Source organism: Leptidea sinapis, chromosome 41, assembly GCF_905404315.1.
Source record: "Leptidea sinapis chromosome 41, ilLepSina1.1, whole genome shotgun sequence".
In the NCBI taxonomy this organism is placed as follows: domain Eukaryota; kingdom Metazoa; phylum Arthropoda; class Insecta; order Lepidoptera; family Pieridae; genus Leptidea; species Leptidea sinapis.
Window position 1 is genome coordinate 2,384,156 of NC_066305.1, and position 26,677 is coordinate 2,410,832.

At 37.1% G+C, this 26,677-nt stretch overlaps 4 protein-coding genes and 1 long non-coding RNA gene across 8 annotated transcripts in view; 3 read left to right on the forward strand and 2 right to left on the reverse strand.

Moving 5' to 3' along the window:
- Nucleotides 1-26,677, forward strand: part of LOC126976551 (uncharacterized) — a 219,216-nt gene that overhangs the window by 176,811 nt on the left and 15,728 nt on the right. The window lies entirely within an intron of this gene.
- LOC126976538 (TAR DNA-binding protein 43-like) lies at nt 1,986-3,722 on the forward strand. Its single transcript, XM_050824930.1, has one exon. It carries the CDS (start codon nt 2,197-2,199, stop codon nt 3,103-3,105), a length of 909 nt encoding a protein of 302 aa, XP_050680887.1. The 5' UTR covers nt 1,986-2,196; the 3' UTR covers nt 3,106-3,722.
- Nucleotides 7,735-11,326, reverse strand: LOC126976533 (serine/threonine-protein kinase MAK). 3 transcript variants are annotated; one of them, XM_050824922.1, is made up of 6 exons: nt 11,170-11,326; nt 10,185-11,088; nt 9,963-10,025; nt 9,098-9,208; nt 8,592-8,827; nt 7,735-7,959 (listed from the first exon to the last, which is right to left on the reverse strand). In XM_050824922.1, the coding sequence occupies exons 2-6, from the start codon at nt 11,024-11,026 to the stop codon at nt 7,871-7,873; spliced, it is 1,341 nt and encodes a 446-aa protein (XP_050680879.1). In that variant the 5' UTR covers nt 11,027-11,088; nt 11,170-11,326; the 3' UTR covers nt 7,735-7,870. The 3 variants fall into 3 exon arrangements, with proteins under 3 accessions (XP_050680879.1, XP_050680880.1, XP_050680878.1); XM_050824923.1 differs by having other exon boundaries at nt 9,098-9,205; nt 10,185-11,099; XM_050824921.1 differs by having other exon boundaries at nt 10,185-11,099.
- On the forward strand, nt 12,029-23,674 carry LOC126976535 (tryptophan--tRNA ligase, mitochondrial). 2 transcript variants are annotated; one of them, XM_050824925.1, is made up of 5 exons: nt 12,029-12,380; nt 18,993-19,214; nt 19,712-20,102; nt 20,384-20,535; nt 22,895-23,674. In XM_050824925.1, exons 1-5 carry the CDS (start codon nt 12,294-12,296, stop codon nt 23,243-23,245), a joined length of 1,203 nt encoding a protein of 400 aa, XP_050680882.1. In that variant the 5' UTR covers nt 12,029-12,293; the 3' UTR covers nt 23,246-23,674. The 2 variants fall into 2 exon arrangements, with proteins under 2 accessions (XP_050680882.1, XP_050680883.1); XM_050824926.1 differs by having other exon boundaries at nt 19,003-19,214.
- Nucleotides 23,248-25,787, reverse strand: LOC126976541 (uncharacterized). Its single transcript, XM_050824933.1, has 3 exons — nt 25,429-25,787; nt 24,766-24,883; nt 23,248-23,585 (listed from the first exon to the last, which is right to left on the reverse strand). Exons 1-3 carry the CDS (start codon nt 25,639-25,641, stop codon nt 23,248-23,250), a joined length of 669 nt encoding a protein of 222 aa, XP_050680890.1. The 5' UTR covers nt 25,642-25,787.

The following is a 26,677-nucleotide window of genomic DNA, read 5'->3' on the forward strand; positions in this document are numbered from 1 at the left end:
AAAAGTGTACGAATCCTACCTGCTCTCCCCTACAAATAATACCTATTAATTTAGTTATGACAATTATTACGTATGAATTGAATATATTAAACACAGCGAAGAGCAGCTGACTGTATCTTTCTCGCTCGCGTACACACGGCGGTCCCGAGTTAACCCGATCGAGCCTTTCACCGTTCAGCAGCGAAGAGCATGATGGGTAATCTACTACTAACTACGAAAAAATGTGTTTGTGGTACGCCAAATGAAGTTTTTACTTCAAGAACATTGTAAACATTAAACATTATAATAAACATAATTATTGTTATTCTTATTATAAATAGTGATTCAATCGTATTTGTAAGTCACTTCATGTTTATATATTCATATATTTTACACAAAAATATATATAGTATATAATTAACCTCACTTTAAATAAATATTATTATTTTAGTTATCACAAGCCCACTGTCCTTTCTAGAATAAATAAAATTAAAATAGCTTTTATTTCTTTCAAAGTCTACTACCAATTACCCTAGCTTATATAATTAAACGACTGAAGTATTAAAAGATGCAAGTTTGCAATGCAAATTTGGTTTGGTTCTAAAATCAACATAAAACATTTTTATGATGTCCCTGACTTCAAAGTGCCTATTGGCAAAGGCCTCCACAAATTCTCTCCAGTACTTCCGGTCCAGAGCAACCCTGGTCCAATATAGGCCTAAAGTCTGATATATTTCATCCTCCCATCTTTTTGGGGGCCATCCTCCGAGCTGTTTGCCTTCTCTTGGGTACCAGAGAGTAGCCTACTTGGACCATTTTTCCAGGTTGCAGCGAAGCAAATCACCTGTCCATCTCTATTTTTGCTGATCAATTCCGGTTAGGATGCCTTTCCTTGTCCGGGAAAGGACATCCTTAGGACAAAACGAAAATAAATAATTTGATTTATAAAGAATTTAATATATAATGACTTTCTGACTTACTATAATAATCGTACACAATATGCCAATTTCTATTAAAGAGTTTATTTTATATTAAAAACAATCACATTTCACTTTGATAAAACTGATAGACCTAGGTGGAGTCACATATCCATCAGATGTACTCTCTAGTACCATTAAAATCTGTGAAAAATATATAAAGAAAGTTATCAAAAATAATGAATTTAAAAGTTGGATGAAATTTGTCACTGTTAAGTATGTCGATAACTTTCCATGTACATTTATCAAAATTATTGTTGAATTTTACATTGATATATGATGTAAACATTAATGCAGAGAGACAAATTGTTTAATAAAATGTGCAATATTACGTACATATTATTTTCATTCTTTTATTTTTAAATTCTTTGCTTTCAGGCATACAGATTATTTCGATCAGAATTCTATACTTAAACGCAGATAATATCTATTTGAGTACAAAGTATATCGGTTGTTTCAATAGCTGATAATACGGTGCGGTTCGATATTTTTAGTGACGTCTAACTTCGGCGACGCACTTTCAGTTATTAAGTGTACTAGCCGTCGGTTTAAATTGTCAACTCTAAAGAACCATCAAAAATTATAAGAAAATATCAAAGAATATATTATTTTCTCTAACTCTAATTTTAATTGCAATTTAAACTAACTCTAATAATAAAATAATATAATAATAAACGTACAATAGTACTAGTATTGCTTAACTTACAGTAACAAAATATGAAGGCAACGCTGTGCATATCTATAAGTTAGATATATAAGTATTAATACATTTTAAATTTTAAGTAATCATAATATTAATTGAATATCTAGTTGGTAAGCCTTTTTAATAGTAAAAAAGTATACTATTAGCTCTAGGCAGAATGTCAAAACACTGCCTAGCCTACCCATAATTGGTGAATTAAGAAACATGTCTTGGCGGGTTGTGGTGCCCCTTGCACAGAAGCAACTAGAAAGAAAAGAAAAAGAAACATGTCAACTGTCGTGTGTCGCCTGTCAAAACTCAACAAAATATTATGTCATATGTGCTGACTGCTGAGTGCTCACAACTTAGTACTCATATGAATTACAATTTTTCTAGTGTGTATTTTAGTTGTATATATTCTATATACGTGAATTCGTTTATTTTATTTTAATTAAAATTAAGGACTAAATGCTTTTTTATAACTCATTTATCTCATAGTTGATTCTATGAGGTGTTCGCAATGCAGAGCTGCCATTATCGTATCGTTTTGTAAACGCTATGTCGATAGAGTACGTGTTGGTAAGCGAGGGCGAACAAGATGAGCCCATTGAGCTGCCAACTGAGGAAGACGGATCCTTGTTACTGAGCACCATCGCAGGCCAGTATGCAGACGCCAGCGGCCTCAAGTATAGATCTGGTGGCAGGTTGAGAGGATTGCGGCTCGTCGAGGATCGCGTGCTGCCACCCGCCGAGGGTTGGTCGGCTTATCGCTATTTCTGCGCGTTCCCTCGCTCTGACATATTAAGTGAGTCGCCCCGTCCTCGATGCTCCGACCTTATTGTTCTCGGGTTACCATGGAAGACAGGAGAGGACACTGTACGAGAATACTTCGCAGCGTTCGGTGATCTACTGATGGTTCAAGTCAAGAGAGACATGAAGACGGGTCTATCAAAAGGATTCGGTTTTATTAAGTTTGCAGACTATGAAGCTCAATTGATAGCCCTCGGAAGAAGGCATATGATTGATGGTCGCTGGTGTGATGTGCGCATACCCAATAGTAAGGATGGTGGATCTGTAGCACACCGCAAAGTTTTTGTGGGCCGGTGTACAGAGAGCCTATCTGCAGATGACCTCAGGGAATATTTTGGTGCATTTGGCCAAGTGACTGATGTGTTTGTTCCAAAACCGTTTCGTGCTTTTAGCTTTGTCACTTTTTTAGACCCGGAAGTTGCACAGTCATTGTGTGGCCAAGATCATATTATCAAGGGGGTGTCTGTCAATATATCAACAGCATCCCCCAAACAAGACCGCAGTGCAAGATCCCAGCTGTTGGGCTGGGGTTTGTTAGACAACGGAGCGCCTAGAGTGTACAGTTGGCCTCCTGATGCGTGGCAGCACTCTGCACACTCGGCACACACACACACAGCCCCTATACCTGATACAAAGCCCTACCTCAAATATGATTGATGCTATTGCAATGTGTTGATGATTCAAATTTTATACAGAAGTAATGTGTAAATAATATAGTATAATTTATTTATTGGTATTTTTAACTTATACAATTTACTTAATCACTAGAGCTCTAATTTAAAGAAATGTTATATGATTATATTATGTAGGTAAATTATGAATAGAGTAATTGTGCCTTGTTTCAAACCAAATTAGAAATTCCTTTGGTGAATGTTCATGTCTGTTCTGTCTAACTAAAGCATTAGCAATAATATGTGGAACTAATTATTGTAGAAGTAACACAAATTATTTTGTTTTTATTTAAATAAAGCTGGCTAATAAGTTGGACTTTGTCAATGTTTTTGAATCTATGGCATATTTCAGGTTTATAATTCAATTATTTACTGATTATGATTTATAACAGCTCCCCATCATTTGTGTATTTAATTATATATAGCATAGCAATTTCCAGAGGATGTTTAGATGTTTGGTGGTACTGAATCTTGCATTAAGACACAAGGCAGTGTGTCAGCCGAGTGTGCTAAGCAGTGATGCATCGGCCAGAACTTAAACATACACTTGAAAGGTTTTTGTATCTTTTTGATAAAAAAATATAAACTTATATGACATATTCATTCTTCTATTTTAAATTCCTAGCTTTTAAGCATACAAAAAAATTAATAATTTACTCTAGGTCTGGTACTGTTATTGAAAGTAACAATACAATTTTTTGAATGTTATTATTGTTTTATGAAGTCATTTTCTTCAGAGTTGTAATATAACATCACATCACTTTTCACTCTTTCAGCATATATGAAATCTTAGATTATTCTAAGACATTTATTTATCTTAAATTTTGATAAAACTTGATGATTTAAACAAGAATAAAAACACAGTTGTTATCACCCATTGACTTGTTAAGTATTGTGTAATGACATTCTATACTTATGAACATAGGTAATATCTTTCACAGTCTGATATTGGAACAGCAAAAGTGTGCTTAAAGACAATGTAAGCACACCTTTTCTCCTTAGTTTTGTGTCAATCACCAAGTCTTGAGTAGGTATGCTATAAAAAAGTGCTTGAATAATACTTTAACGACGTAAAAAAAATGGTGTGACCTATCACTGCTAAGTTTATTTTATTTATATAAGTTGGGTTGGCAAAAAGCGTAAATAATCGTAAATAAAAAAACGCGAACAATTAATTACAAACTAGTGCTATTACACGGTATCACAAACGTATCTTAACCTAGTGATAATTAATACTTATTAACACCGCAAATCTGTAAGAGCTAATATTTTTCAGCTTTTCCGTCCACGAAATACCTAGAGGGAATTGAGAAGAGGCGCCAGTTGGTAGCAAGAGAGAAATGTGAAGAATTTTACAAACGAATGATTTATACAGTATGGACTGCATATATTTGAAATAAATAAAAATATTAGTAAAACTAGTCCACAGAACTAACGAAAATTAATTATTTAATTAAAATTGAAAAAGTGAAACTTTCAAACAAAATAAATATTTAAATAAATGTATTAACAATACTGTACATACAACGTACATTGACCTCTGGATCATCGGCTTCACCTTTGATTTCTTTGATTATTTGCGACGAAATAAGAATACACTATGATCATTCTTACGAACACTTTCCTATTTAAGTATAAGCAAAAAAACGAAATTTTAAGAAAATACATAAGTTGATTTACAAAAGTAACACTATTTAAATTTTACGAAATACCTTAAAAAAATACAATCGAAATGGCAGGGTTTTAAGGTCCTATATCCAGGGCTTTCACGTGTCAGCTCCGACGCAGGACTGGAGTTTACACCTCAAGAACGATTGTCTTTGAACAGGTACTAAACAAAATCAAGTCGAATGGAGTCGGTTACAAATAGACATACAGCAGAAGCTAATAAAAGCGTATTTATTAAAAAAGATCGACATCATACTATGTAAGGGTAAATAAACGCATTAATGAAAATTCTAAAAGAATATATATAATTATTTTTATATTAAATTAAACATTTAATTATGTGCATAGCTCATATAAATTTGTATCAACTATATTGATAATTCAATATTTAATAAATACAAAGCAAACATGTTTATATATACAATACATGTCATATTAATGTATGAATTGTAACTTAGTACGTGCTTATCAGATTTTCCGGCACTATTATTTACACCACTTTCTTCCATAATTTATAGAATTTTCACTTAACTTTATGAAAGTATAATAATAAATCAATTGCGATAATATGAAAGAGCTTCAAAATACAAGAAAGTGAAAGGTGCGCGAGAAATGATGAGCAACAAAATCGTTACTATGCCATTTCATGAGTAGGTTTTACCCTCCATATTTTTCACATACCGGGCGCCTTATATGAAAATCGATTCTTAAGAAGTAAACTCCAAAAATAAATGTCACAAATTCACAGTAAAGGCGTTAACAATTCGAAGTCAAAAACACAATTTACACAATATGTACATAAAGTGGTAGTAAGTGTCCATTTCAGCTTGATTCCTTCGAAAGGCAAACACATAATCTATTCGCCCAGAAGACTCGCGATACACCGGTCACTGATGACTGAAGTGGTGAACATTCAAATAACGAAAAAAATAAGTCTTTTATAGGGAATACCTCACAATTAAAGTTTAAGTTCCAAGTTTCCAAATACCTACCCAAGGCTAGGATACAACTATTTTTGTGTTATTCAAATGTTATAATAATTTTAACAAATTACAACTTTAATGAACTTTTACAAAGTATTTTTTACGATTAAACTTACGAAACAAGTGTTTTGTGAGTGAATACAAGGGCTTTTGATGTGGCCGAGTCATGCTGTCGTACTATGACGACAGTACAATCAGGCCAAACTCGTTCGGATTAAGTTCCTCACTCGCACAAAAAAACGGCGTTATTAATTATATGGGTATGTGTGTTCGTCGGGGAGGATATCGGCTGTCAATGTTTCGGCAATTTCGAGGGTAGGGTGTACTCTCTGGCTACGACTAGATTTTGAGGGCCACGTCAGATCATCTGGAAAGTCTCAAGGAAGCCAAATTGGTCTTAAGGCCATTAATAGATCACCGATCACGGTAATACTTCAAGCTGACCTACATTCTAGCGCTCTCCAAAAGCGCAGGAACACCACATACTGCCTGTATTGCTGTCATCTCTGGTCCGCGGCACCCCAGCATCAGCTGGTGTTATTGATCGCGTGCAATGCATCGCTCGAATTGTCAGGGATCCAGTGCTCTGTGAACGGCTAATTCACTTGGCGTTGCTGGGAGTTTTCCGACCAATTGCTTGACCTGATTCTTGTCGCCAAATTCCATTTTCGCACGATTCGCCACAAATTTAGATATCATTTCAACCGTTTCCTTACAGTGCCATTTTCAAAGAACTTTCTTCCTTGACATGAATATCTTAAAAATCAGCCTGTACACCTTTCTAAAAGACCGCCAACGCTCCTGTGATTCCTTTGGTTTTGTAAGAGGATGTGGGCGGCGGTGATCAATTAAAATCAGGTGTCGAGTACGCTCATTGTCCGTTTAAAAAAAAACCTAAATATCAACGAGTAAGTTGGTACGGTTTTTAAAAATTAGATTGCTTTGTACATGTTAGAACATTTTAGACATTAAAAAAAGTTGTTTATTCCTTCTTTGTTTATAATTATTATCTGTTTACTACTTAAACAAAAAATAATAATTTAATTTCTCTTTCTGAAGTCAATATATTTTGTCAATGTAGTCAAATTATAATTGACGCACATACAAAAGTCCAATTAGCCATTTATTTACTTCAATTAGACAAAAGCTGTCATACCAAGATATGTTGGTGTCCGCTTACACTACAAATGCAAAGAAGATACCCTGGAAAAGATGTGTAGATATGTCTCAAAGACAAAATTTAACCAATTTTTATTTCGAGTGATTGTCTCTCTCATTATAGGTTATCTTAACTTATTAGATTGAAATACATTTAAAGCGTTAAAGAGTAACAAATATACGCACAACCCAATAAATAAACATACAAACTTTCGCTTATTGTATTTTAGGCTGACAGCTAATAAAATGTCCTTAATTGTTGGGAATATTTAACTTTGAATAATCAAGTAGGTTTTGTGTTAAATCCACGGAACAATAAATCTAGGAGAACCATTTTTCTATTAATAAATAATAATTATAATAAGATAACTGGTAATATGTAATTGAAAATAATAATTTTGAGTTACATATTACCAGATATCTGATCAAACATTATAATTATTTATTTCTAAATATAGCCATAAGATGCAGAAAAATGTATGCTCTAAATTCTACTCTACTTTTTAATACTTAGTATTAAAAGTATAAAGCGGCTATGGGTCTAAATAAAAAAAACAGTGAGTTTTAGTTTTTTAACTACCATATCCGAATCGCATAAGGCAATCCCACATAAACAGGCGGCAACCTCTAGGAGGATAGTCAGATGATCTTGTTTAGTTAATGTTAAATGTACCTAACTGTTGCTATATTTAAAACAGTTATTATTATTACTAACTACTCTATCCCCTAAACTCTTCATCACAGTGATTGGAATGATAAAGTGTGGGATATTTATAGGAGAAAAAGAAAAACAAATGGTGGCAATAAATTACACATAATATTTACATCGTAATCTTTTCAATGATTGTACTCTGGCTAGTGGCGGCTACTCATACTGAATGTAAGTCTTTGATGTAAGTTATTGGGCCTGTATAAGCATTCAAGGACGCACAGGCGCTTGCTTCACCGCAGATACTTGGAGGCCCAATCAACGCGCGACGCCGCTGCCAACGAACCCGCTCCCACACCGCTAGCGACCGCTGCGCTCGCTTCTGTAAGATGTATTATTTTATGTACCATTTACACGGACTTCTGCATTATAAATAAAGTGAAATTCATAAATATGAAATATTTTGTCCAAAGCATCACTGTATTAGGTATCACTAAAGGAGATGGACAAGGAACCATTCTTCCTTTCATTATCAAATAGTGTGAAGAGGCACTGGCTGAGTCAATTTATTTGTAACCCAGAGTAGTGTTTAACCTCATATTTGAAAAGTACCGTACATCATAACAATTTACAACTATTCGGGCGATGCATGTGACTGTATTGTATTTTTATGCCAGTATTGTATGCCTGTAAGCATCTTATAATGTATTGCTAAAACCTTAGATTCCTTAGTTTACGGCCAGTTATATCACTAATTTCACACGTATCACTTAGGAGTAACAAGGATTTTAAAAGGAAAACAAGTCGCCATATTTATTCAACCGTCAATTGGTGGCTTTGAAAGGATTCTGCTCGCGACGAGTCTCATCACAGATCACTTTTACTCTAACGAGAGTCTCATATCCGGATTCCCTCAGGTATTTCATCTCGGCACATTAATATTTTCTTTAACTACTACTTAATAGTCCTACTGGTAGGGTATTAAAGAAATGGCTGATATGGCACAAATCATACCATGGAGGGTGTGCACGGGCATAGGCACCGAACGGAATAGCGACGTGTCGATACGGGCGCCGGCCACGTACCGTGACGCGCCGAGATACACCCGAGCAGCGCCGCCCGCAGCGGCCGGGGCACCCCCCTGAGCCGATTCGCCTTCTGATGGGTACTGCAGCGGAGCCAGCACGCTCCTGCCACGCCCGTGTCCGAGTACGCCACTCGCTAGCCGCGCGGAGTGAATCACCTCACCGCTGCCAAAGAATATGTAATAATACAAGTTCCGCTGCACACAAAGCGTAAATGAACTTCTTGCCACTCCTCATTAAAGCTCATATTTCCGAAGTGAACATTTTAATAAATAATTTAAAAATAAACAAGATCCATAATTATCTATTATATTTCATTTTATATTAAGATCGACTTTCTTATCCTTTGTCATATGAGGCCCAAAAACTAGCATAGTGTATATAATTTTATGTTAAATCAGTTGAAAACTGACACCACAAAGCAGAGCGACTTACCCGAGAATGTCTGCAAATTGATCGTGATGAGACTTTTCACTTGAAACCTTATTTAAACGACTTAAGCCATTCGGAGGGACGTTCTCAACTTCCACTCGTGTGCAACTGCTTCTGGGAAGGATGAAAAAAAAAATAAAAATTTACTTTGAACTACTAGAAAACCCGTTTGAATATTTTACATTCGCGCCCTTAGTAAGAGAGTCTGATACTTCTGTCAGTAACATATAGAGAAAAAAATAGCATGGAATGCCCAGTACTAATGTTGTAAAAATTGTACAAAAGTAATCAATTTACATGTCCATATTGTTTAATGTTGTAAAAACTTTCATAAGATATTATAATTTAATTTACTAACAAGGCTTTACTCATGGTTTATCGGTGTGAATACCGACTAGTTTCGGACCATTCGAAGGTCCTTCATTAGGGTGAGTGTGGTGGGTTCGCGTACACGAGTTCATACTTGACATGGCAAACTTGCCCACATAGGTTTTTTAAAGAAATTTTATACAGTTTAAAAAAATGTTAACTTTGCGAATAAAAGTGAGATATGATCTTTCATAATATTATTATTTAATAATATTTAGTACATAAACAACTAAGCTTACTATTTACTTATCTTCATTATAAAATATTAAATTTTATTATTGTTTATTGTTGTGTAAATTATAGTTTTTTTTTGTATTTAATATTAACATTATGGAAACTGTAAGTCTATTATTATTACCTATTTGTGATTTGTGATATATCTGATATTTAGGTTAGTCTCGAAAAAAATGTTTAGGTTTTACTGCTGTTTCCGAAGTTTAAAAATTAAGAATTTTTACAAAAATTGGTTTTTAAATAGAGAAAGTAACTATCTACGTACTTTCTAGAGTTCGCGACAGGGGCAGGAACCACTAACGAAGCACCGACGGCAAAGTATGGAAATCTGAAAATAGAAACGGAAAATGTTTAACAATTCTTATTGGCACACTGGACGTGGAGCTACCGGCGAAAAGCCACTCAAGAAACAATAAAAAACGTTGGAACCGTTGACAGCTGTTATCGTGTCCCAAATATGCATGTTGAAGAAATAATAATCGAGAACCTGAGAGCTTGGGCGGCCGTGGGCCGCTCGCGCGGCGGGTAGCGCAGCAGCACGGCCAGCAACACCAGTGCTGGAGGTGAGGCGCCGGGCACCGCTCTGGCTAGTGGCACGGGCGCTCCGCCAGTCGGAAGGCGCAAACGCAGTGCGTCGGCGAGAGCGTAGCCCTCGGGCCAGCGGTCGCGCGGTGGTGGGCCCAACAGCGTGCACATCTTGTGCAGCTGGTCGATTTCGGAGTGGCCGGGCAGGAGAGGGCGCCGCGTGTACAGCTCGGCCATGATGCACCCCAGTGCCCACAAGTCGATGGGCGCACCGTAGCGTGGGTCGCGGAGCAGCACCTCGGGCGCACGGTACCAGCGCGTTGACACGTACTCTGTGTACGGCGGCCGTGACCGCAGCTCACGCGCCAGCCCCAGATCTGCTATCTTTACCAGTTCCGGTCCGGCACACAGCAAGTTTTCGGGCTTCAAATCGCGATGAAAGAATCCATGGCGGTGCATGTGAGCTAGTCCCTGAAGAACCTGATACAATATGTTCCGCAGCACGGACTCGGGGAAAGGTGCGTCAGTGTCACGGATAAGCTGGTACAAGTTGCCTCGCATGTACTCGAACACAAAATATAAAGTGTCATTTTCTCGAATCACCTCGCGCAGCTTTACTATGTTGGCGTGGTTCAGCTTTTTTAACGACTTTACTTCCCGAAGGTTCATGGCTTCGTCCCAGGAATAGTACTTGCGTTTCATTCGTTTTATGGCAACCTTCTCACCCGTGTCCCGGCGCTGCGCCAGAGCTACAGAGCCGTAAGTGCCGTCCCCGAGCTGCTGCAGCACGATGTAGCGATTCATTTCGGTGATTGGTCACGAATATCTCATTGGGCTATTGTTTTTATAATATTCTTCACAAGGTTCTGTTCAGTACCTATCATAACGATTAATATATAAATCCATATATTAATACAAACTAAGAAATCTTATTTTATAATGCTCACATAAAACATATTCAGTCTTCGGTTACTACGACACTATCAACCACAACACATACTTATAATATTTTTAATGTGAAATACTATTTCATTTTATAACATATATCGAAACTTAATAATATTTTCTTTTTATAATAGTAGTGGATTCAAATTGCAATTTCAGGGACTATAATTCTTGAACATGCTAATAGCAACGTTACATAAAACATTGCTACCATGGCAACGACACACAACGACACACAGATAGACTCTCTGATCCATAGACTTATATAAAATATTTTCAAAGAAAAATATAAAAAAAGGATTTCCAAATAGAATATTTCCTAAAAAAAAAACAAGGAAGTGAATAAGTTAATAGGTGAACGATTTAAGATATATATATATATAAATACATTCAATAAATGCTGCTTAAAAATATTTAAAAAAAATCCAATAAAATGTTGTTTGAAAATTTATTTAAAAAAAATCCAAAATAATTATATTCCATCCAGTCTAGCGCAACTCTCTAAGAAAGAAGCGATTCACTCGATTGTATTAAACGTGCAGTCATTGATAAATTGACAGACTGACACTATCAAGCGTAGCGTCACAGCCTGTATTGCCACGTCAAAAATCTGATGTACCCTCGCCTATAGATGTTAGACAACAAAATCTTGTAAATAATTTAATATTATATGAGTAGACATAGGTTTAATTTGTTATGGGTATAATATTTGGTACGAATGTTCTGTAAATAGTTGCCTCACGGCTCACGCCTCAAGTCATCATTCACCTATGACTGTCGGGTGTAGTTAGGGTTAACTAAAAGTACTGACTGTCAAGTGTCAATCAACTCAAAGAATATAATTATAATATTTATTCTAATGTCACTTATGACTCTGTGAGGTTATGTTTATGTATTGTTAGACTACTTAATTTATTTATTTAATTGTAAATAAGATTCTCTGGTTGTTAATTATTTTATTAGTGCTAGAATGGAAAATATAGATTAAGTATTATATTATTTGAAAATAAATAAATAATAGTGGATGTGCTATTAAAATAAATATGTCCAATAAGTCATTTAGGAGGAGAGTTGATGTCTGGTGATTATTATAATAAAAAACTATTGTATCTGCTAGATTGTTACAATGTATATCTTTACGAAAACTCTAACAGTTTTTAAGCAATTAAAAAAAATAGCTCGCTATGAATCAAGACAATACACACAAATTAGGGTAAGTAATAAGAAGCTTGATGAAGTATGTTTATCTTATTTAAAATTAAATACACACAATTCTTTACACTTCTACACACCCTTGTTACATAACAACAATGTATCATAATTTAGTAATAACGTATAGTAGCAGTAACTGCTTCAATTGTTTATATGTACAGAGATTAGGTAAGAGTTAAGACCCATGTAGTATGTGTATACAAAAAGTTGCCCATTGCAGGAATATCATGCTCAGTCACTATTTATAAGGAACAAGACGAGCAGGACATTCAGCTGATGGTAATTGATACACCCTGCCCATTACAATGGAGTGCCACCCAGGATTCTTGAAAAACCCTATAATTATGAGTTGCACTACAATCATCACCTTGAGACATAAGATGTTAAGTCTCATTTGCCCAGTCATTTCACTAGCTATGGTTCCCTTCAGACCAAAACACAGTAATGCTTACACTTTATTGCTTCATGGCAAAAATTGGTGCGGTTGTGGTACCCATAATCTAGCCAGCATCCTGTGCAATGGAGCCTTCCACTAGTGAGGATTTATTTTAAAGGTATGATCAATGGGGCAATATGAGCTACTAAAAGGTTTTTCAAAGAAAAGTATTCATAATATTTTATGGTGTTATATATTTTATACATTTCTTTGAGAAAAAGAGATGCAACAAGCAAGACATTGTTGGTAAGTGATATGTCTTGTCCATTACAATGCAGTGCCACTCAGGATTACAAAATTTTAAGTTTCATCATTCTACCTGAGTTCAATTCAAGGAGTTCCACACAAATTACCACAGTGGTGTGAATCTAACAGTTTGATAGGCCTAACAAAATCAAGAACACAGTATAATAATATTACTGAGTCAGAGCAAAAGAGGCCTAGCTAATAAGAACTTAAAATTATTAACGACTAATGAACTGATGTGGAAGTAAACACAAGTATAATATATTTATAATGTAATTATAACATGAAACAAATATGGAATTGAAACATAAATCTTTCCGACAGATGTCAACACATAAAACATTTGACAATTATGTCTATATATTATACCATAAACAATGGTCCCTTTTATGTAGCGAAAGATCCTCTTCACTCTCACCACATCTTCGGGATTTGGATTATCTAATTTTCTTGAGACAACACTAACAGTGTAAGCTATGTCTGGTGTTGTCCCAACAGCTAAATAAGAAAGTGCCCCAACTGCTTCTCTATAAGGGAATGGAGCTGCTTGTTTCTCATTATTTTGTAAAGTAGCGTCTTTGACTATCGGTGTCACAGCAGCTTTACAGTTCTGCATGTTAAACCTCTCTAGAAGACGCTTCGCATACCTCTTTTGATCAATTTTAATTGATCCATCATGTTTTCTTTCAATTTCTATCCTTAAAAAGTATGAGGCAGATTTTGTTGTTATCTTAAATTACTGTTTCAATTGATATAAAAAACTCTCAGCCTCTTTCTGGTTCGCTGAAGCGATCAACCCATCGTCTATGTACAATGCCAGAATCAGTTTCTTATCCTTGCTATCCTTGTTTCTTACGAAGAGGCATGGATCACTCTCACATTGTTTAAATCCTATCTTTAGGATGTATTCGGTAATACAATGGTTCCAACACCGAGGAGCCTGCTTCAAACCATATAGACTCCTTTTGAGTTTGCATACCTTACCTGATTTAACATTATAGCCTTCTGGAGGCTTCATGTAAATCTCTTCATTTAATTTTCCATATAGAAACGCGGTCGAAACGTCGAATTGTGACAAAACTAGATTTTCGTGCGCAGTGACACTCAAAACTGCTCTTATTGTACTCGTCTTTGCTACAGGACTAAATGTCTCATAATAATCCAGTCCTTTCTTCTGGGAGTAACCTTTTATTACCAAATGTGCTATATATTTATCAACTGTGCCATTAGGATTGGTCTTGATCTTATAAACCCACTTACAAGGGATCGCTTTTCTATCTTTGGGTAAGTCTACCATATCCCACGTTTGATTTTCATTAAGAGAGTTGATTTCGCTTTCCATTGCTTTACGCCATTCGTCAGCTTCAGCACTTTCAATCGCTTGCTTGTATGTGGTCGGTTCTATTATAGGCCGATCTGATTTGGACTGTGCATGACAGATATTACACACAAAATATCTGTATCGATTTGGAGGTCTAAGATTTCCACGATTGCGTAGAGTCATTCATTATACCTTCATGCTCTATTTCTGTCAAAGGGATCTGTGCATCATCATCTTCAACATCTTCTGCATCATCGTAAGCAGTTTCACTACCAGATTGAATTCCGTGTGCTATGTCGCAATCTTCGTCATTTACTCCAGTATTTATCATCTCTAACCCTTGTTCAGTATCAGTGTTTTCATCACTGACAACTCCTTCGCCATTGAGTTCTCGTTCATTATTACTGACTGATTCTTCTCCCACAACAAAGTCTTTACTGGATCCATACTGAAATCCTAAAAAATCAAGGTTAAATTTATAGTACTGTGACTGGTTACAATCTTTTTGAGTGTTTGTCATATTTGGCTTCTCTGCCTTACGTTGCGGCTCTAATTTGGTCTCTTCCAAATCCTTCCGCTTCCCCAACGAGAGGATATTCTTTGAAAATGACATCATGTGACCGAATCAATTTGTGATGTTCCTCATCCCAAATTCGATATCCTTCATCATGGTCATATCCGACTAGTAATCCCTTTTGAGCCTTTTTGTCCAACTTCTTCCGTTTCTCTTTTGGAACATGAGGATAGCATGTACTCCCAATTACACGCAGGTGCTTTATTCTTGGTTTCTTGCTATGCCATGATTCATACGGTGACTTTCCATCAGGTCCTGGTCCTGTTCTGTTAAGGATATACACCGACGTTAGAATTAATTCTGCCCATAACGGCGCTGGCATCTTTCCATGTGCGTACATCATGGCTTTTGCCATCTCCAGAACAGTCCTATTCTCACGCTCAGTAGGATTCTGTTGAGGGGTGTAAGGCATCGTCAGCCTTTGTATGATACCTTATTTTTGCAGTATTTCTCGAACCTTAGCATTGTCAAATTCACCTCCATTGTCACTCAAAATCTCTTTCACCTTCACACCGGCTGCCTTAACTTCAGCTAGCATTAATAAAGCTTTAGGTGGACTTCTGACTTTTCCCGCATTACATATACCCAACGATACTTAGTATGGACATCCTTGAATAATACAAAGTAGCGATTCTTCGCATAGGAGAAGGGGAAAGGGCCGCAAACATCAGTACAAATTAATTCACCTGGTCGGGTTGCCTTCTCTCTGGTCCCAAATTTAAGTCTGTGGGATTTTACGTAAGTGCAACCTTCGCAAATTTCCTTGTTAGTCTGTGTTTTGATGTGCAGTTCCTTTTCTAAAATTTTCTTAACATGCGTGTTATTCTGATGGCCGAATCGTTCATGGTAAGGTTCAGCGTCGATAACTGGTTTACTTCTGCAGGCTGTAAGCATCTCATTACTAGGCAATAGAGATCACCATGCTTCTCTCTCTTTCCAATTAACCGCTTTACACTGTTCACCTTAAATATGCACGTTGTTGGTGTTGACTCAAATGTGCTATTTTTCGAAATATCATGTGCCGCAAGGACTGAGAAAAGATTTCGAGTTATGGTGGGTACGTACCATATGTTCTTTAAGGTAATCTGATGTACTTCACCATCTACATGTGCTTCTGCTCTAATGGTACCAATCCCTACTGCATGAATTTGTTGTCCATTAGCGCCTCGTACTGTGTGCTTGCTCTTGAAATGGTTAAACTCCACAAAAAGATCGTCTCTATTTGTTACGTGAACTGTTGCTACATTGCTCACATAAAAATTTTTTCATTAGCAGTTATGGACAACATAATCATGTTGACATTCTTATTGTCATTTTTTGACTTCTTTGGCCTTCCATCACTTATCCATTTCTCACATTTCCTTACAAAGTGATCGAGTTTGCCACAATAATTGCACCTTTTATTATCTTTTCGCGTCTCTACCTTGCTTTCTTCTTTGCTGTTAGCTTTGACTTCCTTCTTTCCTGTTTTTACCCACAATGCGTCAACATTGCTGCTGCATTCATCGTTTTCTTCTACTTTCACAAGAACCTTCTCATGAGAACACAACTGGACAGTCAAGTTGTCAACTGTGCGTTCTTTCTTCGTCATCAACAGCGAGCTTGATTTGAACATCATGTATTCCGGTGGTAACGTATCAAGAATTACCATAAATTCATCATACCATAAATTCTTGAGCGTCGAAATATGACTTGCCATATCATGCGTAGTGTCTCTCGTGTATGAGAAGAAATTTTGGCACAACTCGTAGCTTTTATCTACTGTGCAACCTCCGAATAGTCTGTGTAACTAATCCCACATATCTTTTGAGTAGTTGAAGCGCATCATTTTCTCAAGTATGTCATCTTGCAGATTTCACATCAACAGGACGGAAATTACGCTGTCGAGCTTATCGTATTCCTTTACTTCTTTTTCATACCTCGTTTTTGTCTTCTGGTGTGGCACTAGGCAGTAGTGTTGGCCTAGGTTTCTTTCCTTCCAGCACATCTCTTGCCCCTGGTAGCCCCTTTAGTACCATGAAAACTCTAAACTTCCACGTATTTAATTTTTTGGCATCTAAATCCCCAATTCGAACCTTGGAAACCTCTGCAATCAATGATATTTAAAAGTATAGATAGGTTACCTAGACAACATTCGGTGTGTGTAAATATACACAAACGCACACATGAATAATTTAAAATTGCAATAGCACACTACATTACGATTACACGTCAAAGAAGGATAGTAAATGCAATTATCGCAAGTGAAAAAGAGATAAGTATAATTTGCTAATTGCTTCGTATTTGCATAGCAAAAACACAGAATAAAATACGATTACTTCATGAATTCATGTAATAAAAGTTATAAAGTAGTAAAACTACATTTGAATCAGGTAAATTAGGTGTTTATTGGTTTAAAAAATAATAATTTAATATTGATTATAATGTATAGCCATAATGTTCATAATATAAATTTTTTGTACATAAAATAATAAAAACATATAGACATATTATATAAAACAAAACCGAAATGTTAACAATAAGGGTTCCATTTTTACAATTTTACTAACGACGGCTCCCAAAAAGTTTTAAGTTTACAATTATTATTTCTTGTATATTATATTATTTATGAATGTATTTCTGTTGAGGGTTTATTACAATAAGATAATGGGAGAAACAGAAAATGATCCATTCTTCTGCAGTTAGCAAGGGATATACCGAAAGGACAGTGTTACTGAAAAAACTCCTACCCAAGCAGATAGCATTTACTGTCTACGTCCGCTACCTACCCTAAAACTTGCTTTTGTAGTTTGATAGTTCAGCTATACGCACTTGTTTATTAAAAAATATTAAATTTCATATTACATTCACTGCAACAACGCCTTTTTTACATTTCCTAAATTGTCCTAAAATATACTACCTCGATCATCCCGCAGCAGACAGTGTAGTTGCGGTATATTCGGAGTATTATCGTATCGACCCAAATGTGTCGTTGTCGATTTTGCGAGTAGACCTGGTACGTTACATAAATTCCAAGATTAAGTACTAATAAAATATCAAATAGCCTGCTATTACTAATCTCATTCTATACCACCTTTATTATAAGACTTTGAAAGCCAGAACTTATTATAATCATCATAATATTATTTAAGAAAGACGCTCACTAACTAACAAGAAAACTCAAGTTCCGCAATCAAGCTGTTACGAACGCTATGTATTCTGCCTACGATTTCACTTCTGGTTGATTAATCTATGACACATACTATTTGTCCTTGTCGCGCTGCAGTTGAAATCATATTTTCTATCTTGCTCGAACCACCACGTTAATAATTCGAGATTTATTTGTAAATAAGAAATAAAATCATGATAAAATACAAATACGACGTTCTTTTATATAATTTCGTATGATATGAAATACCTTCACTCTTATATATCTTACAAACATAGTTTTTACATGTTCTTAACACACAGGTTGGCATTTTAGATTATTATTGTCACGCCACGAAAACGTTCCGCTTAGCTCGCTGCTATTAGCCGACTAAATGAAATTACGACAATTGTCTGAATTTGTCTGCAACATTTTGCGCGCGCTAGTGCGATATCTACCTCTTTATTATATATAATATCATTATGTCTTGTTATGTTATGTTAAGTCTGCAATAGATTTATCCATCTTGACTGCAGGTCCAATTTTGTCAAATTATTAGAACTATACCAATCTATAAACGCTCTGGTACCACATTAACGACTAATGAACTGATGTGGAAGTAAACACGAGTATAATATATTTATAATATAATTACAATATGAAACAAATACGGAATCGAAACATAAATCTTTGAGACAGATGTCAACACATAAAACATTTGACAATTATGTCGTTCGTTTACCAAGAAGGTGCGTAGGCTTACTACCTTCTTAACAAAAATTTAATAAAAAATCAAACTATGGAATGATCCATCATCTCGCAATAGAGCCAAATAATATTGTGTTATTAAATAAATATAATAGAACCAATGTGATGTAAATGCTGACTTAATAAAATGTATAATGTAAGAGTGCACCAGTGGCAGAGACAGAGTCAAGTGAAGGGACTCATGAAGATACTAACAATGAAGATCAGCAGTGGCCTCGGAGAATAGTCACAGGGCTGCAGCCCACAGGATCCCTCCATGTTGGAAATTATTTCGCAGCCATAAAGCGTTGCGTCCAACTACAAGATAAAGGTGAAGATGTGATGGTATTCATTGCAGATCTGCATGCCTTAACAACAAGACAGGTAATTATCTATTTCTCCTAAAATTTAAAGATATTTTTTATGGAAGAGGTACCCTCTTACAAACAAACAAACAAGTGTAAGGGGAACCTAAGGTTAAGTGATCACTAACACCCACATCGTCTTGCAACACCAGAGGAATCACTGGAGCTTTGCCAGCCTTTAAGGAAGGTGTACACACATTTTTAAGGTCTTATAGGAAATAAATGGACCTGAATACAGAATTGTATTTTAATTTTTAAATTTAACAGTATTATATTATTTTACTTTATACATATATTATTGTAATTTTAACTGGGTGTATACCTTTTAATAAAGATTTATTATTATTAATAATTTGAGGTTAAATACAATAGTATTTTGCATACAATTTAATACTGATATTTTTACAATAGTTTCAATAAATTTGATTGCTTAGTTTCAATGTGAAACTGTAAGCAATCCGCGATACATCATATAACGCATATAATGTATATGCGTTATATGATGTATCGCGGCAGGTCCCGGCGGAGGGATCACTGCAGGAGCGGTCGCTGGAGTTGGCGGCGCTACTGCTGGCGGGCGGCGTGCAGCCAGAACGCTGCGTGCTGTTCACGCAATCGGCCGTGCCGCGTCACGCAGAGCTGTGCTGGCTCCTGGCCTGCCTGGCCACGCACGCGCGCCTGGCGCAGCTGCCGCACTACCGGGAGAAGTCGGCCGCGACGCGCGAGGTGCCCGTGGGCCTGCTGCTGTACCCCGTGCTGCAGGCGGCGGACGTGCTGGTCTACCGCGGCACGCACGTGCCCGTGGGCGCCGACCAGCTGCAGCACCTACAGGTCGCCGCGCAGCTCGTGAAGACCTTCCACCACCGCTACGGACCGACCTTCCCGACGCCGCGAGCCCTGCTACCCGGTACAATACCCTAACTAGTCAGACACAATTCAATCAGAAAAGCAACTGTTATTAACTACCGTATTTCGTAGTTATGTATTTCAGATATTATGTATAAATTTCTTATATTTTTATTACCATAAAAATTTCCGGCTTCATCACAGCTAAATACTTACCTAGTCCCGATCATAGTCGTCTCTAAACGCCACGATAATTTGGGTCTCTAAAAACAGGCTAATATAGGCAAAGAATCGGTCGGAAGACGGTCGAACCGGTACTCAATCAAGGTTTTGTGTTTGTAGATGACGGCAGCGACCGAGTGCGCAGCCTACGGGACCCCACCAAAAAGATGTCCAAGTCGGACCCCGACCCCAAGTCCAGGATCCTTCTCACTGACTCCGACGACGACATCAACTTAAAGATCAGAAAAGCCGTCACCGACTGCGATGCGCAGGTGATTGATAAATAAAAATGGCGTGCGTACAAAGTACACATGTCAGAAGTGAAACTTCTTTGGAAAACTAATTTTTAAATCTCGTTTATATATTGATATAATAATCTGTTCTCTAAACCAAATGTTTTTTGTCAATATTAAAAATGATTAGATGTTCTACTTACTCGCGGCCACGCGCTATACCTCCACGATATAACGCTAGTAGGGAAGATGTTCAACTTTTTCGTATCGGCGCGCTAATCCTGTACGATATAAAGCTAGTGGGGAAGATGTTCTGCGTATTCGCGGTCGCGCGCTGACCCTGTACGATATAACGCTAGTAGCGAAGTTGTTCTACTTACTAGCGGTGCCATGTGCTTCATGCTACGTTCACCCTTTCTCGCTCTATCTCAATCTCCCTTTCCCTCTTCTTGGATAAAAACGTCCCACATTTTCGTGACACTTTATTGGCACATATAGACACTGGATTTAAAAAATGATCCCAAATTCGTTCTCTGCACCCTCGTGAACCTCGGATTCGATATCCATAATGTTGAAATCATAAATTTGCGCAGCGGCCATCTTGTATTCAAAAAAATGATCCCAAATTCGTTCTCTGCACCCTCCAGAACCTCGGATACGATATCCATAATGTTGAAATCGTAATTTTGCGCGGCGGCCATCTTGAATTTAAAAAAATACCTGCACGATACAAGGCTAGTAGGGAAGACCGAGAGTAACACTCTTCCTCAATCGGTGTCAATCGCTCTCTCCCTTGAACAAAAACGTATCAAATTTTCGTGACGCTCTATTGCTTATAATAATTCTTATTGACGGTAGGTGACGATTTGATATTATATTGTCATAGATGCACATAAACAGTTTTAGTGAATTTTACACTAACCAAAATAAAAAAGCGAGCTAATTCAATGTGTGAGGCTCCGCTCGGTTTTCCTCAATAATCTAAATCTACCGTACTAATAACAATAACAAGAACAAAAATTGCAAGTAATAACAAGTCATTGAACTATATGTAGTACCGGGGATATAACTGGTATCTGGCAAATATTGTTACAATTCAAAAACATTTATATATTAATTTAAATTTGGAACTTTTATTATGTTAGAAACTATGAACAAATCCAGCGGACATTTAACAAAAAAAATTCGAGATTGTGGGGCTATGTATTTACACGTTAATCGGCTTGTTATGGTGCTACACTGTTATGTAAGGTGACACGGTGTCCTGTTTTTTTACTAGTCCGTGTCAAAGACCCTAAAATAATATTTAGGCAGCTTCGTACTTAGAATTAAAACTCAGTGTGTGCTCACAGCATTCTTTATTTTCTTCTTTATCACTTTAACACATTTGTAATCCGGCTACTCCTTTCTTCTTGATACCTTGTGAGTAATTACTCTGCTAATAACTCTTTTTTCATATTATCCAGGCTTAAAATGTAGTATGAATTAGAAACTGTTACTTCTCTAAACCCAATAGTAAAAGTTATTGGCATGTGGGGCGATGTCAATAAAGTTTAACGAATACGTGTTTAGTGCGAGTCTCCAGTGGCCGCCCTACAGAATACTAATACAAATTCGAAATCGTGAATTTAATTGACTTAATCATCACATGATTCGGTCGTTGGTATCTACCTAATCACCATTTATTAATGCCAAATACATTAAAAGGGAAAATAATAAGTATTGTTCAAATAAATAAATATGTCTGTCACCTACCTATTGCGATTGCCAATTCCGCAGTCATCTGAAGGGCAGAGCCAAATTGGCTTCGAAGCTGGGCGTCATAAATATAGCACGGCAAAACTTAAAGCGGTCATACTACCGCTACAAAGCGCAGGGCTGGCCACATTGCTGTCATCTCTGGTCTGGCGTACAAATATGTAGTTCTTGTTTTTCTCTTTTTACGCCGATGGCACAGAACACAAAGAAACGTCGCTGTTATCCATGTCCATTCTGTCCGACTGATCGAGCGAGACTGGTCTGTGTCGCTGGCTCTGCGGTGAAACGACGCAGCTCCTGCGGCACCGCGGCGGCGCACAATGCTGCCACCGCGGTGTCGTGTGAAAACTCCCTATAACTGTATCGCAGCTATGGCATTTAAGTGAGAGTTCGGTAGTTTATGTACAGGAAAGTATTATTTGAGATAATAGAGGTTAATGCACCTCAATGATCTGTGTCACAAACGCAGGAAGTATTATATTTGTACAGCTCCAGTATTATAATAAAAATACAGACATGTCACTTATAAAAATTTATGTACATAAAATACAAGTTGAATAGTTTTGTACAAACGAGGCTTACAAAATAAAATCAAAACCAGCAATGCGAGAGCAGTCATCGATCGATTGGATCCCCCCAGGTGACCTACGATCCGACACGGCGGCCGGGTGTCTCCAACCTGGTGCGGCTACACTGCCTGGCCGCCGGGCTGCTGCACGAGGAGGCCGTGTTAGAGGCGCAGGGGCTCACCACGGCACAGTATAAGAGCGTGGTGGCGTCCGCGTTGAGCTCCGCGCTCGCGCCGCTGCGAGCCCGTGCCTCGGACCTCCGCGCCCGCCCTCGCCTGCTCCGCGACGTGCTGCGTCACGGAGCAGCGCGCGCGCGTCGCCGCGCTGACGCCGTGTACGCCGACGTGAGCAATGCGCTCGCGCTAGTGGACGCGCCCGCCGTCCACCAGCACCCGGCAGCCGCGCAGCGTCGGCCCAGCTAGCTTCACAGCCGGTGGTGATGGTGCATAGCAAGCGCGTGATCGTGCGGCGCGAGGTGCGGCGGCGGTTGCGGCGGAGGCTGCGGTGGCGGTGCGCGCTCTCGCATCGCTGCTACCAGTTCTCGCAGTAGATCCACGGCTTGCACGACGGCTTCGGCTTGCTTCTCGGCGGCCAACGCAGTCCGCATAGCGGCCTCGGCCAGCAGCTCCTCGGTGCTGAGTCGCGGCTCACCATGCCCGGAGCCCTCGGACGCCATGTCGTCTTCGTCAGCCGGCCTCCTGTCGTCCGCGTCGTCAGAAACACAGCCGCTGGAGCCTGCGCCCGCCCCCGAGGTCCCGCTTCCTGTTAATAAAATAAAAATAATATTTATAAATCCGTTGGAATCCAAAAACATATTTAAGTGAATTTTAGGAATAAAATAGCACATGTTATATTGAGTTTTAATTCAAATATTCTTATCTGAGTGTTTCATGAGTGATAATTACGCTTAGTTGTCTCCACAAATTTGACATGTGTTTGTGTTTTTATTCAACTTCTTATCACCAATGGTGAAAACATTTCATGGCGCCAGCAAAGTCAAAGCAAGATAGAAAATGAAGGTATTACACATTATGCCTAACCGCTTGTTTTCTACTTTTTTATAATTATTAAGACAATTGAACCACCAGTGAGCGACAGTGATTGGTGTAAGAAGAATGCTATATTATCCATGACCACATTGGTACACTGCTAAACGTAAGGCATTTCTTCCTAATTCCTCACTCACTGATTGCATCTATCTATATGTATGGTTCTACAGGCAAATTAACAACCTCCTATATACAGTCCATTTAAATTTAAATATAATAACCACCATTTTGCGAATTCGACTAAATGAATGGTTGTTAATACCCATTAAACAAAAATTCAAAGGTAAGCCAAAGATAACTTAAGGCTGTACTTATACATTAACACACAATAGAAAAGTTAACAAAACAGTACAAATTTCAATGTATGACATGAGATCCTAAAACCCGCTTAAAATGGGCCCTCACTGTGCATCTAATGTCTGTCTAAACAAACATGATAGTGAAAGATCAATTTTTGCACTAAGTAAAAAAATCAGCTGGCTAATAATCATTTTTATCTACTTCTTATTACTTACCTTCTTTGTTAGTGATATGTGTAGGATACAAGGGGACTGTTTGATCAAACCACACATTTTGTAGGACTAGTAATCAAGTGCAAAAATGGAACCTGGACTCTGGACATGCCATCACTGGGCATGGAGGCCTAATGAATGAGTATTTGAGAATGTTTCTGGATGAACAATGAGCTGGTAACAAAGATAATCTAAGATAACATTATGTAAGGCATAGATAGAAAAATTAGCACATGTCAGAGTATTTACTAATTATTTTCTGTATAATATGTGTGAATGAGTGTATTTGGCTTTTTGTATAATGAATGATATTAATAGTAGGTATCAAGACAAAAAGTTAAAAAAAGAGGTAAGAAGTAATAGTAAGAAAAAATGACATACGTTCACTAGACTTGTGATTGATGATATTCTGCAACCGTTCCTCAACACTGGATAGCTCTGCAGGATCACCTACTGAGGCATACTTCTTTCTCGCTTTGTATTTTATATCTGCCCAGTACTAGAAATACAACAAAAACTTTTAATGTGTATGACAGATGAAAGCAGAATAAATGTACCTAATAGAAATAGGATGGATAAAATTAAACTGACACCAAAAATTTATAGAGCTAATGTGGATAAAACTTTAACAAATATATATGTCTAGATGCCTAGGATTAGGATATGATAGGTCATTGGAATTCCGTGGTCAAGTTGGGTGTATTAAAAAAGAGTACCATAAATAGGAGTACATGACATATAAAGTGCTAGTGGAAGAAGCAATGCAAATATATCAGGACAGTGGCAAATGGAGGTCCACAATGTTGGCTTACTCCTCTAGGAGACGGGTGTGAATAAAGTAAATGTATACTTTGAAAATATTTCATCATTTTACATGTATATGGTTTGGTTCACATAAAGTAAGCAACTTATCTAAGAGGTTTCGAACGGACATAAAAGGCTTTACCTACTGAATTTTATTATAATTCTCATATAGTTGCCTAATCTCATGAGAGCGGCTCCTGAAAAACAGAGCCAATGAAAACCTTATTCGAATAGACTTACTCTGCACCATTTATCGGGTGACTTTCGAGCACCGCACGTATCAGCAGCGACAGCGTTTAATCTTTCGGCCAGCAAACGCCACAACTTACTCGAACTAAATCTCGAATACACAGACTGTTTATTTGCAGCGAAATCTGGATGCTCTTCCATAAAAGAGAGTAGTGTGTCTAATTGCTCTGGGCTCACTCGACTTCTACTTAAAGCCGAGTTCATCTCAATTTTAATAGGCTATTTCATTATTGAGTGGTGCTAAGTATCATATCTGAACATATTAATATGTATCTGAAAATGTGATTATTTATTATTCCCAAACAATAAACACAAGTACATCTCGTAACTCGTTGTCGTTAGAGTCAAAGATAATTTAAACACTACGTTTTACGTTTAGTATCAGTAAATAATATATTAGTCTGTGTTAATTTGGTAAATAATAAATTGAAGTTCTTTTGTTCCAATATTGAGACAGGCAAAGAGTTCGAGCTCATACAGCCACGACTTCGGAAAGTAAGATAATAATAATATTTAGGGCAAAAAAGCCCTTTCGTTGCTCTAGTTAACTTTGGAGCGTCATTTCTATTTATTTACTAGAACCAATCAGTCAGTGTGCTATTTAAATATACTTATTTTAATTAATACTGGTAGTATGTTGAACTAATTCCTAGACTCGTTTCCCAGTACCACGTTATTTTGTCTAATTTTCTTGTTGTGATGTACTTTACCCAGTACTGCAAGAAAACTTAAAGTAAAGAATTAACTAAAGGTACAATTTATTAAATAAAACCCCAATACATGAAATACATTTTTATTTTCTAGGGCCTCTATTAAATTAGTTTTAAGAATCCATTCCTACTTTGTGGTTTTGCTAAACAACATTTCGTTAGAGACATCTACCGAAAACTGTAAAATAATAACTCTTAATTAATGGCTTCATTCAGAGCCCAGGCCAATAGCCCCCCCTATCCCTATGAATGAATTCAAGCTGTAAAATATATTACAATAACTTTTACATTATTAATGTGTAGTTTTTAAATTTTGTTTTATGGCACGGGATGCAAGTCTATTGGCTGGGAACAGGTTTTTTTCTTTTTTTTGTTTTTTTTTTCAACCTATGCTTTATATCAATTTACCCTAGATTCTGTAAAATTAAAAAAAATACCCAAATAAAATATCCTTCAGTGTTTTCATACTGAATAAAACCAAAATAAATATTATTTATTATTGGCACATAACAATAAAAGTTTTCTCTGCA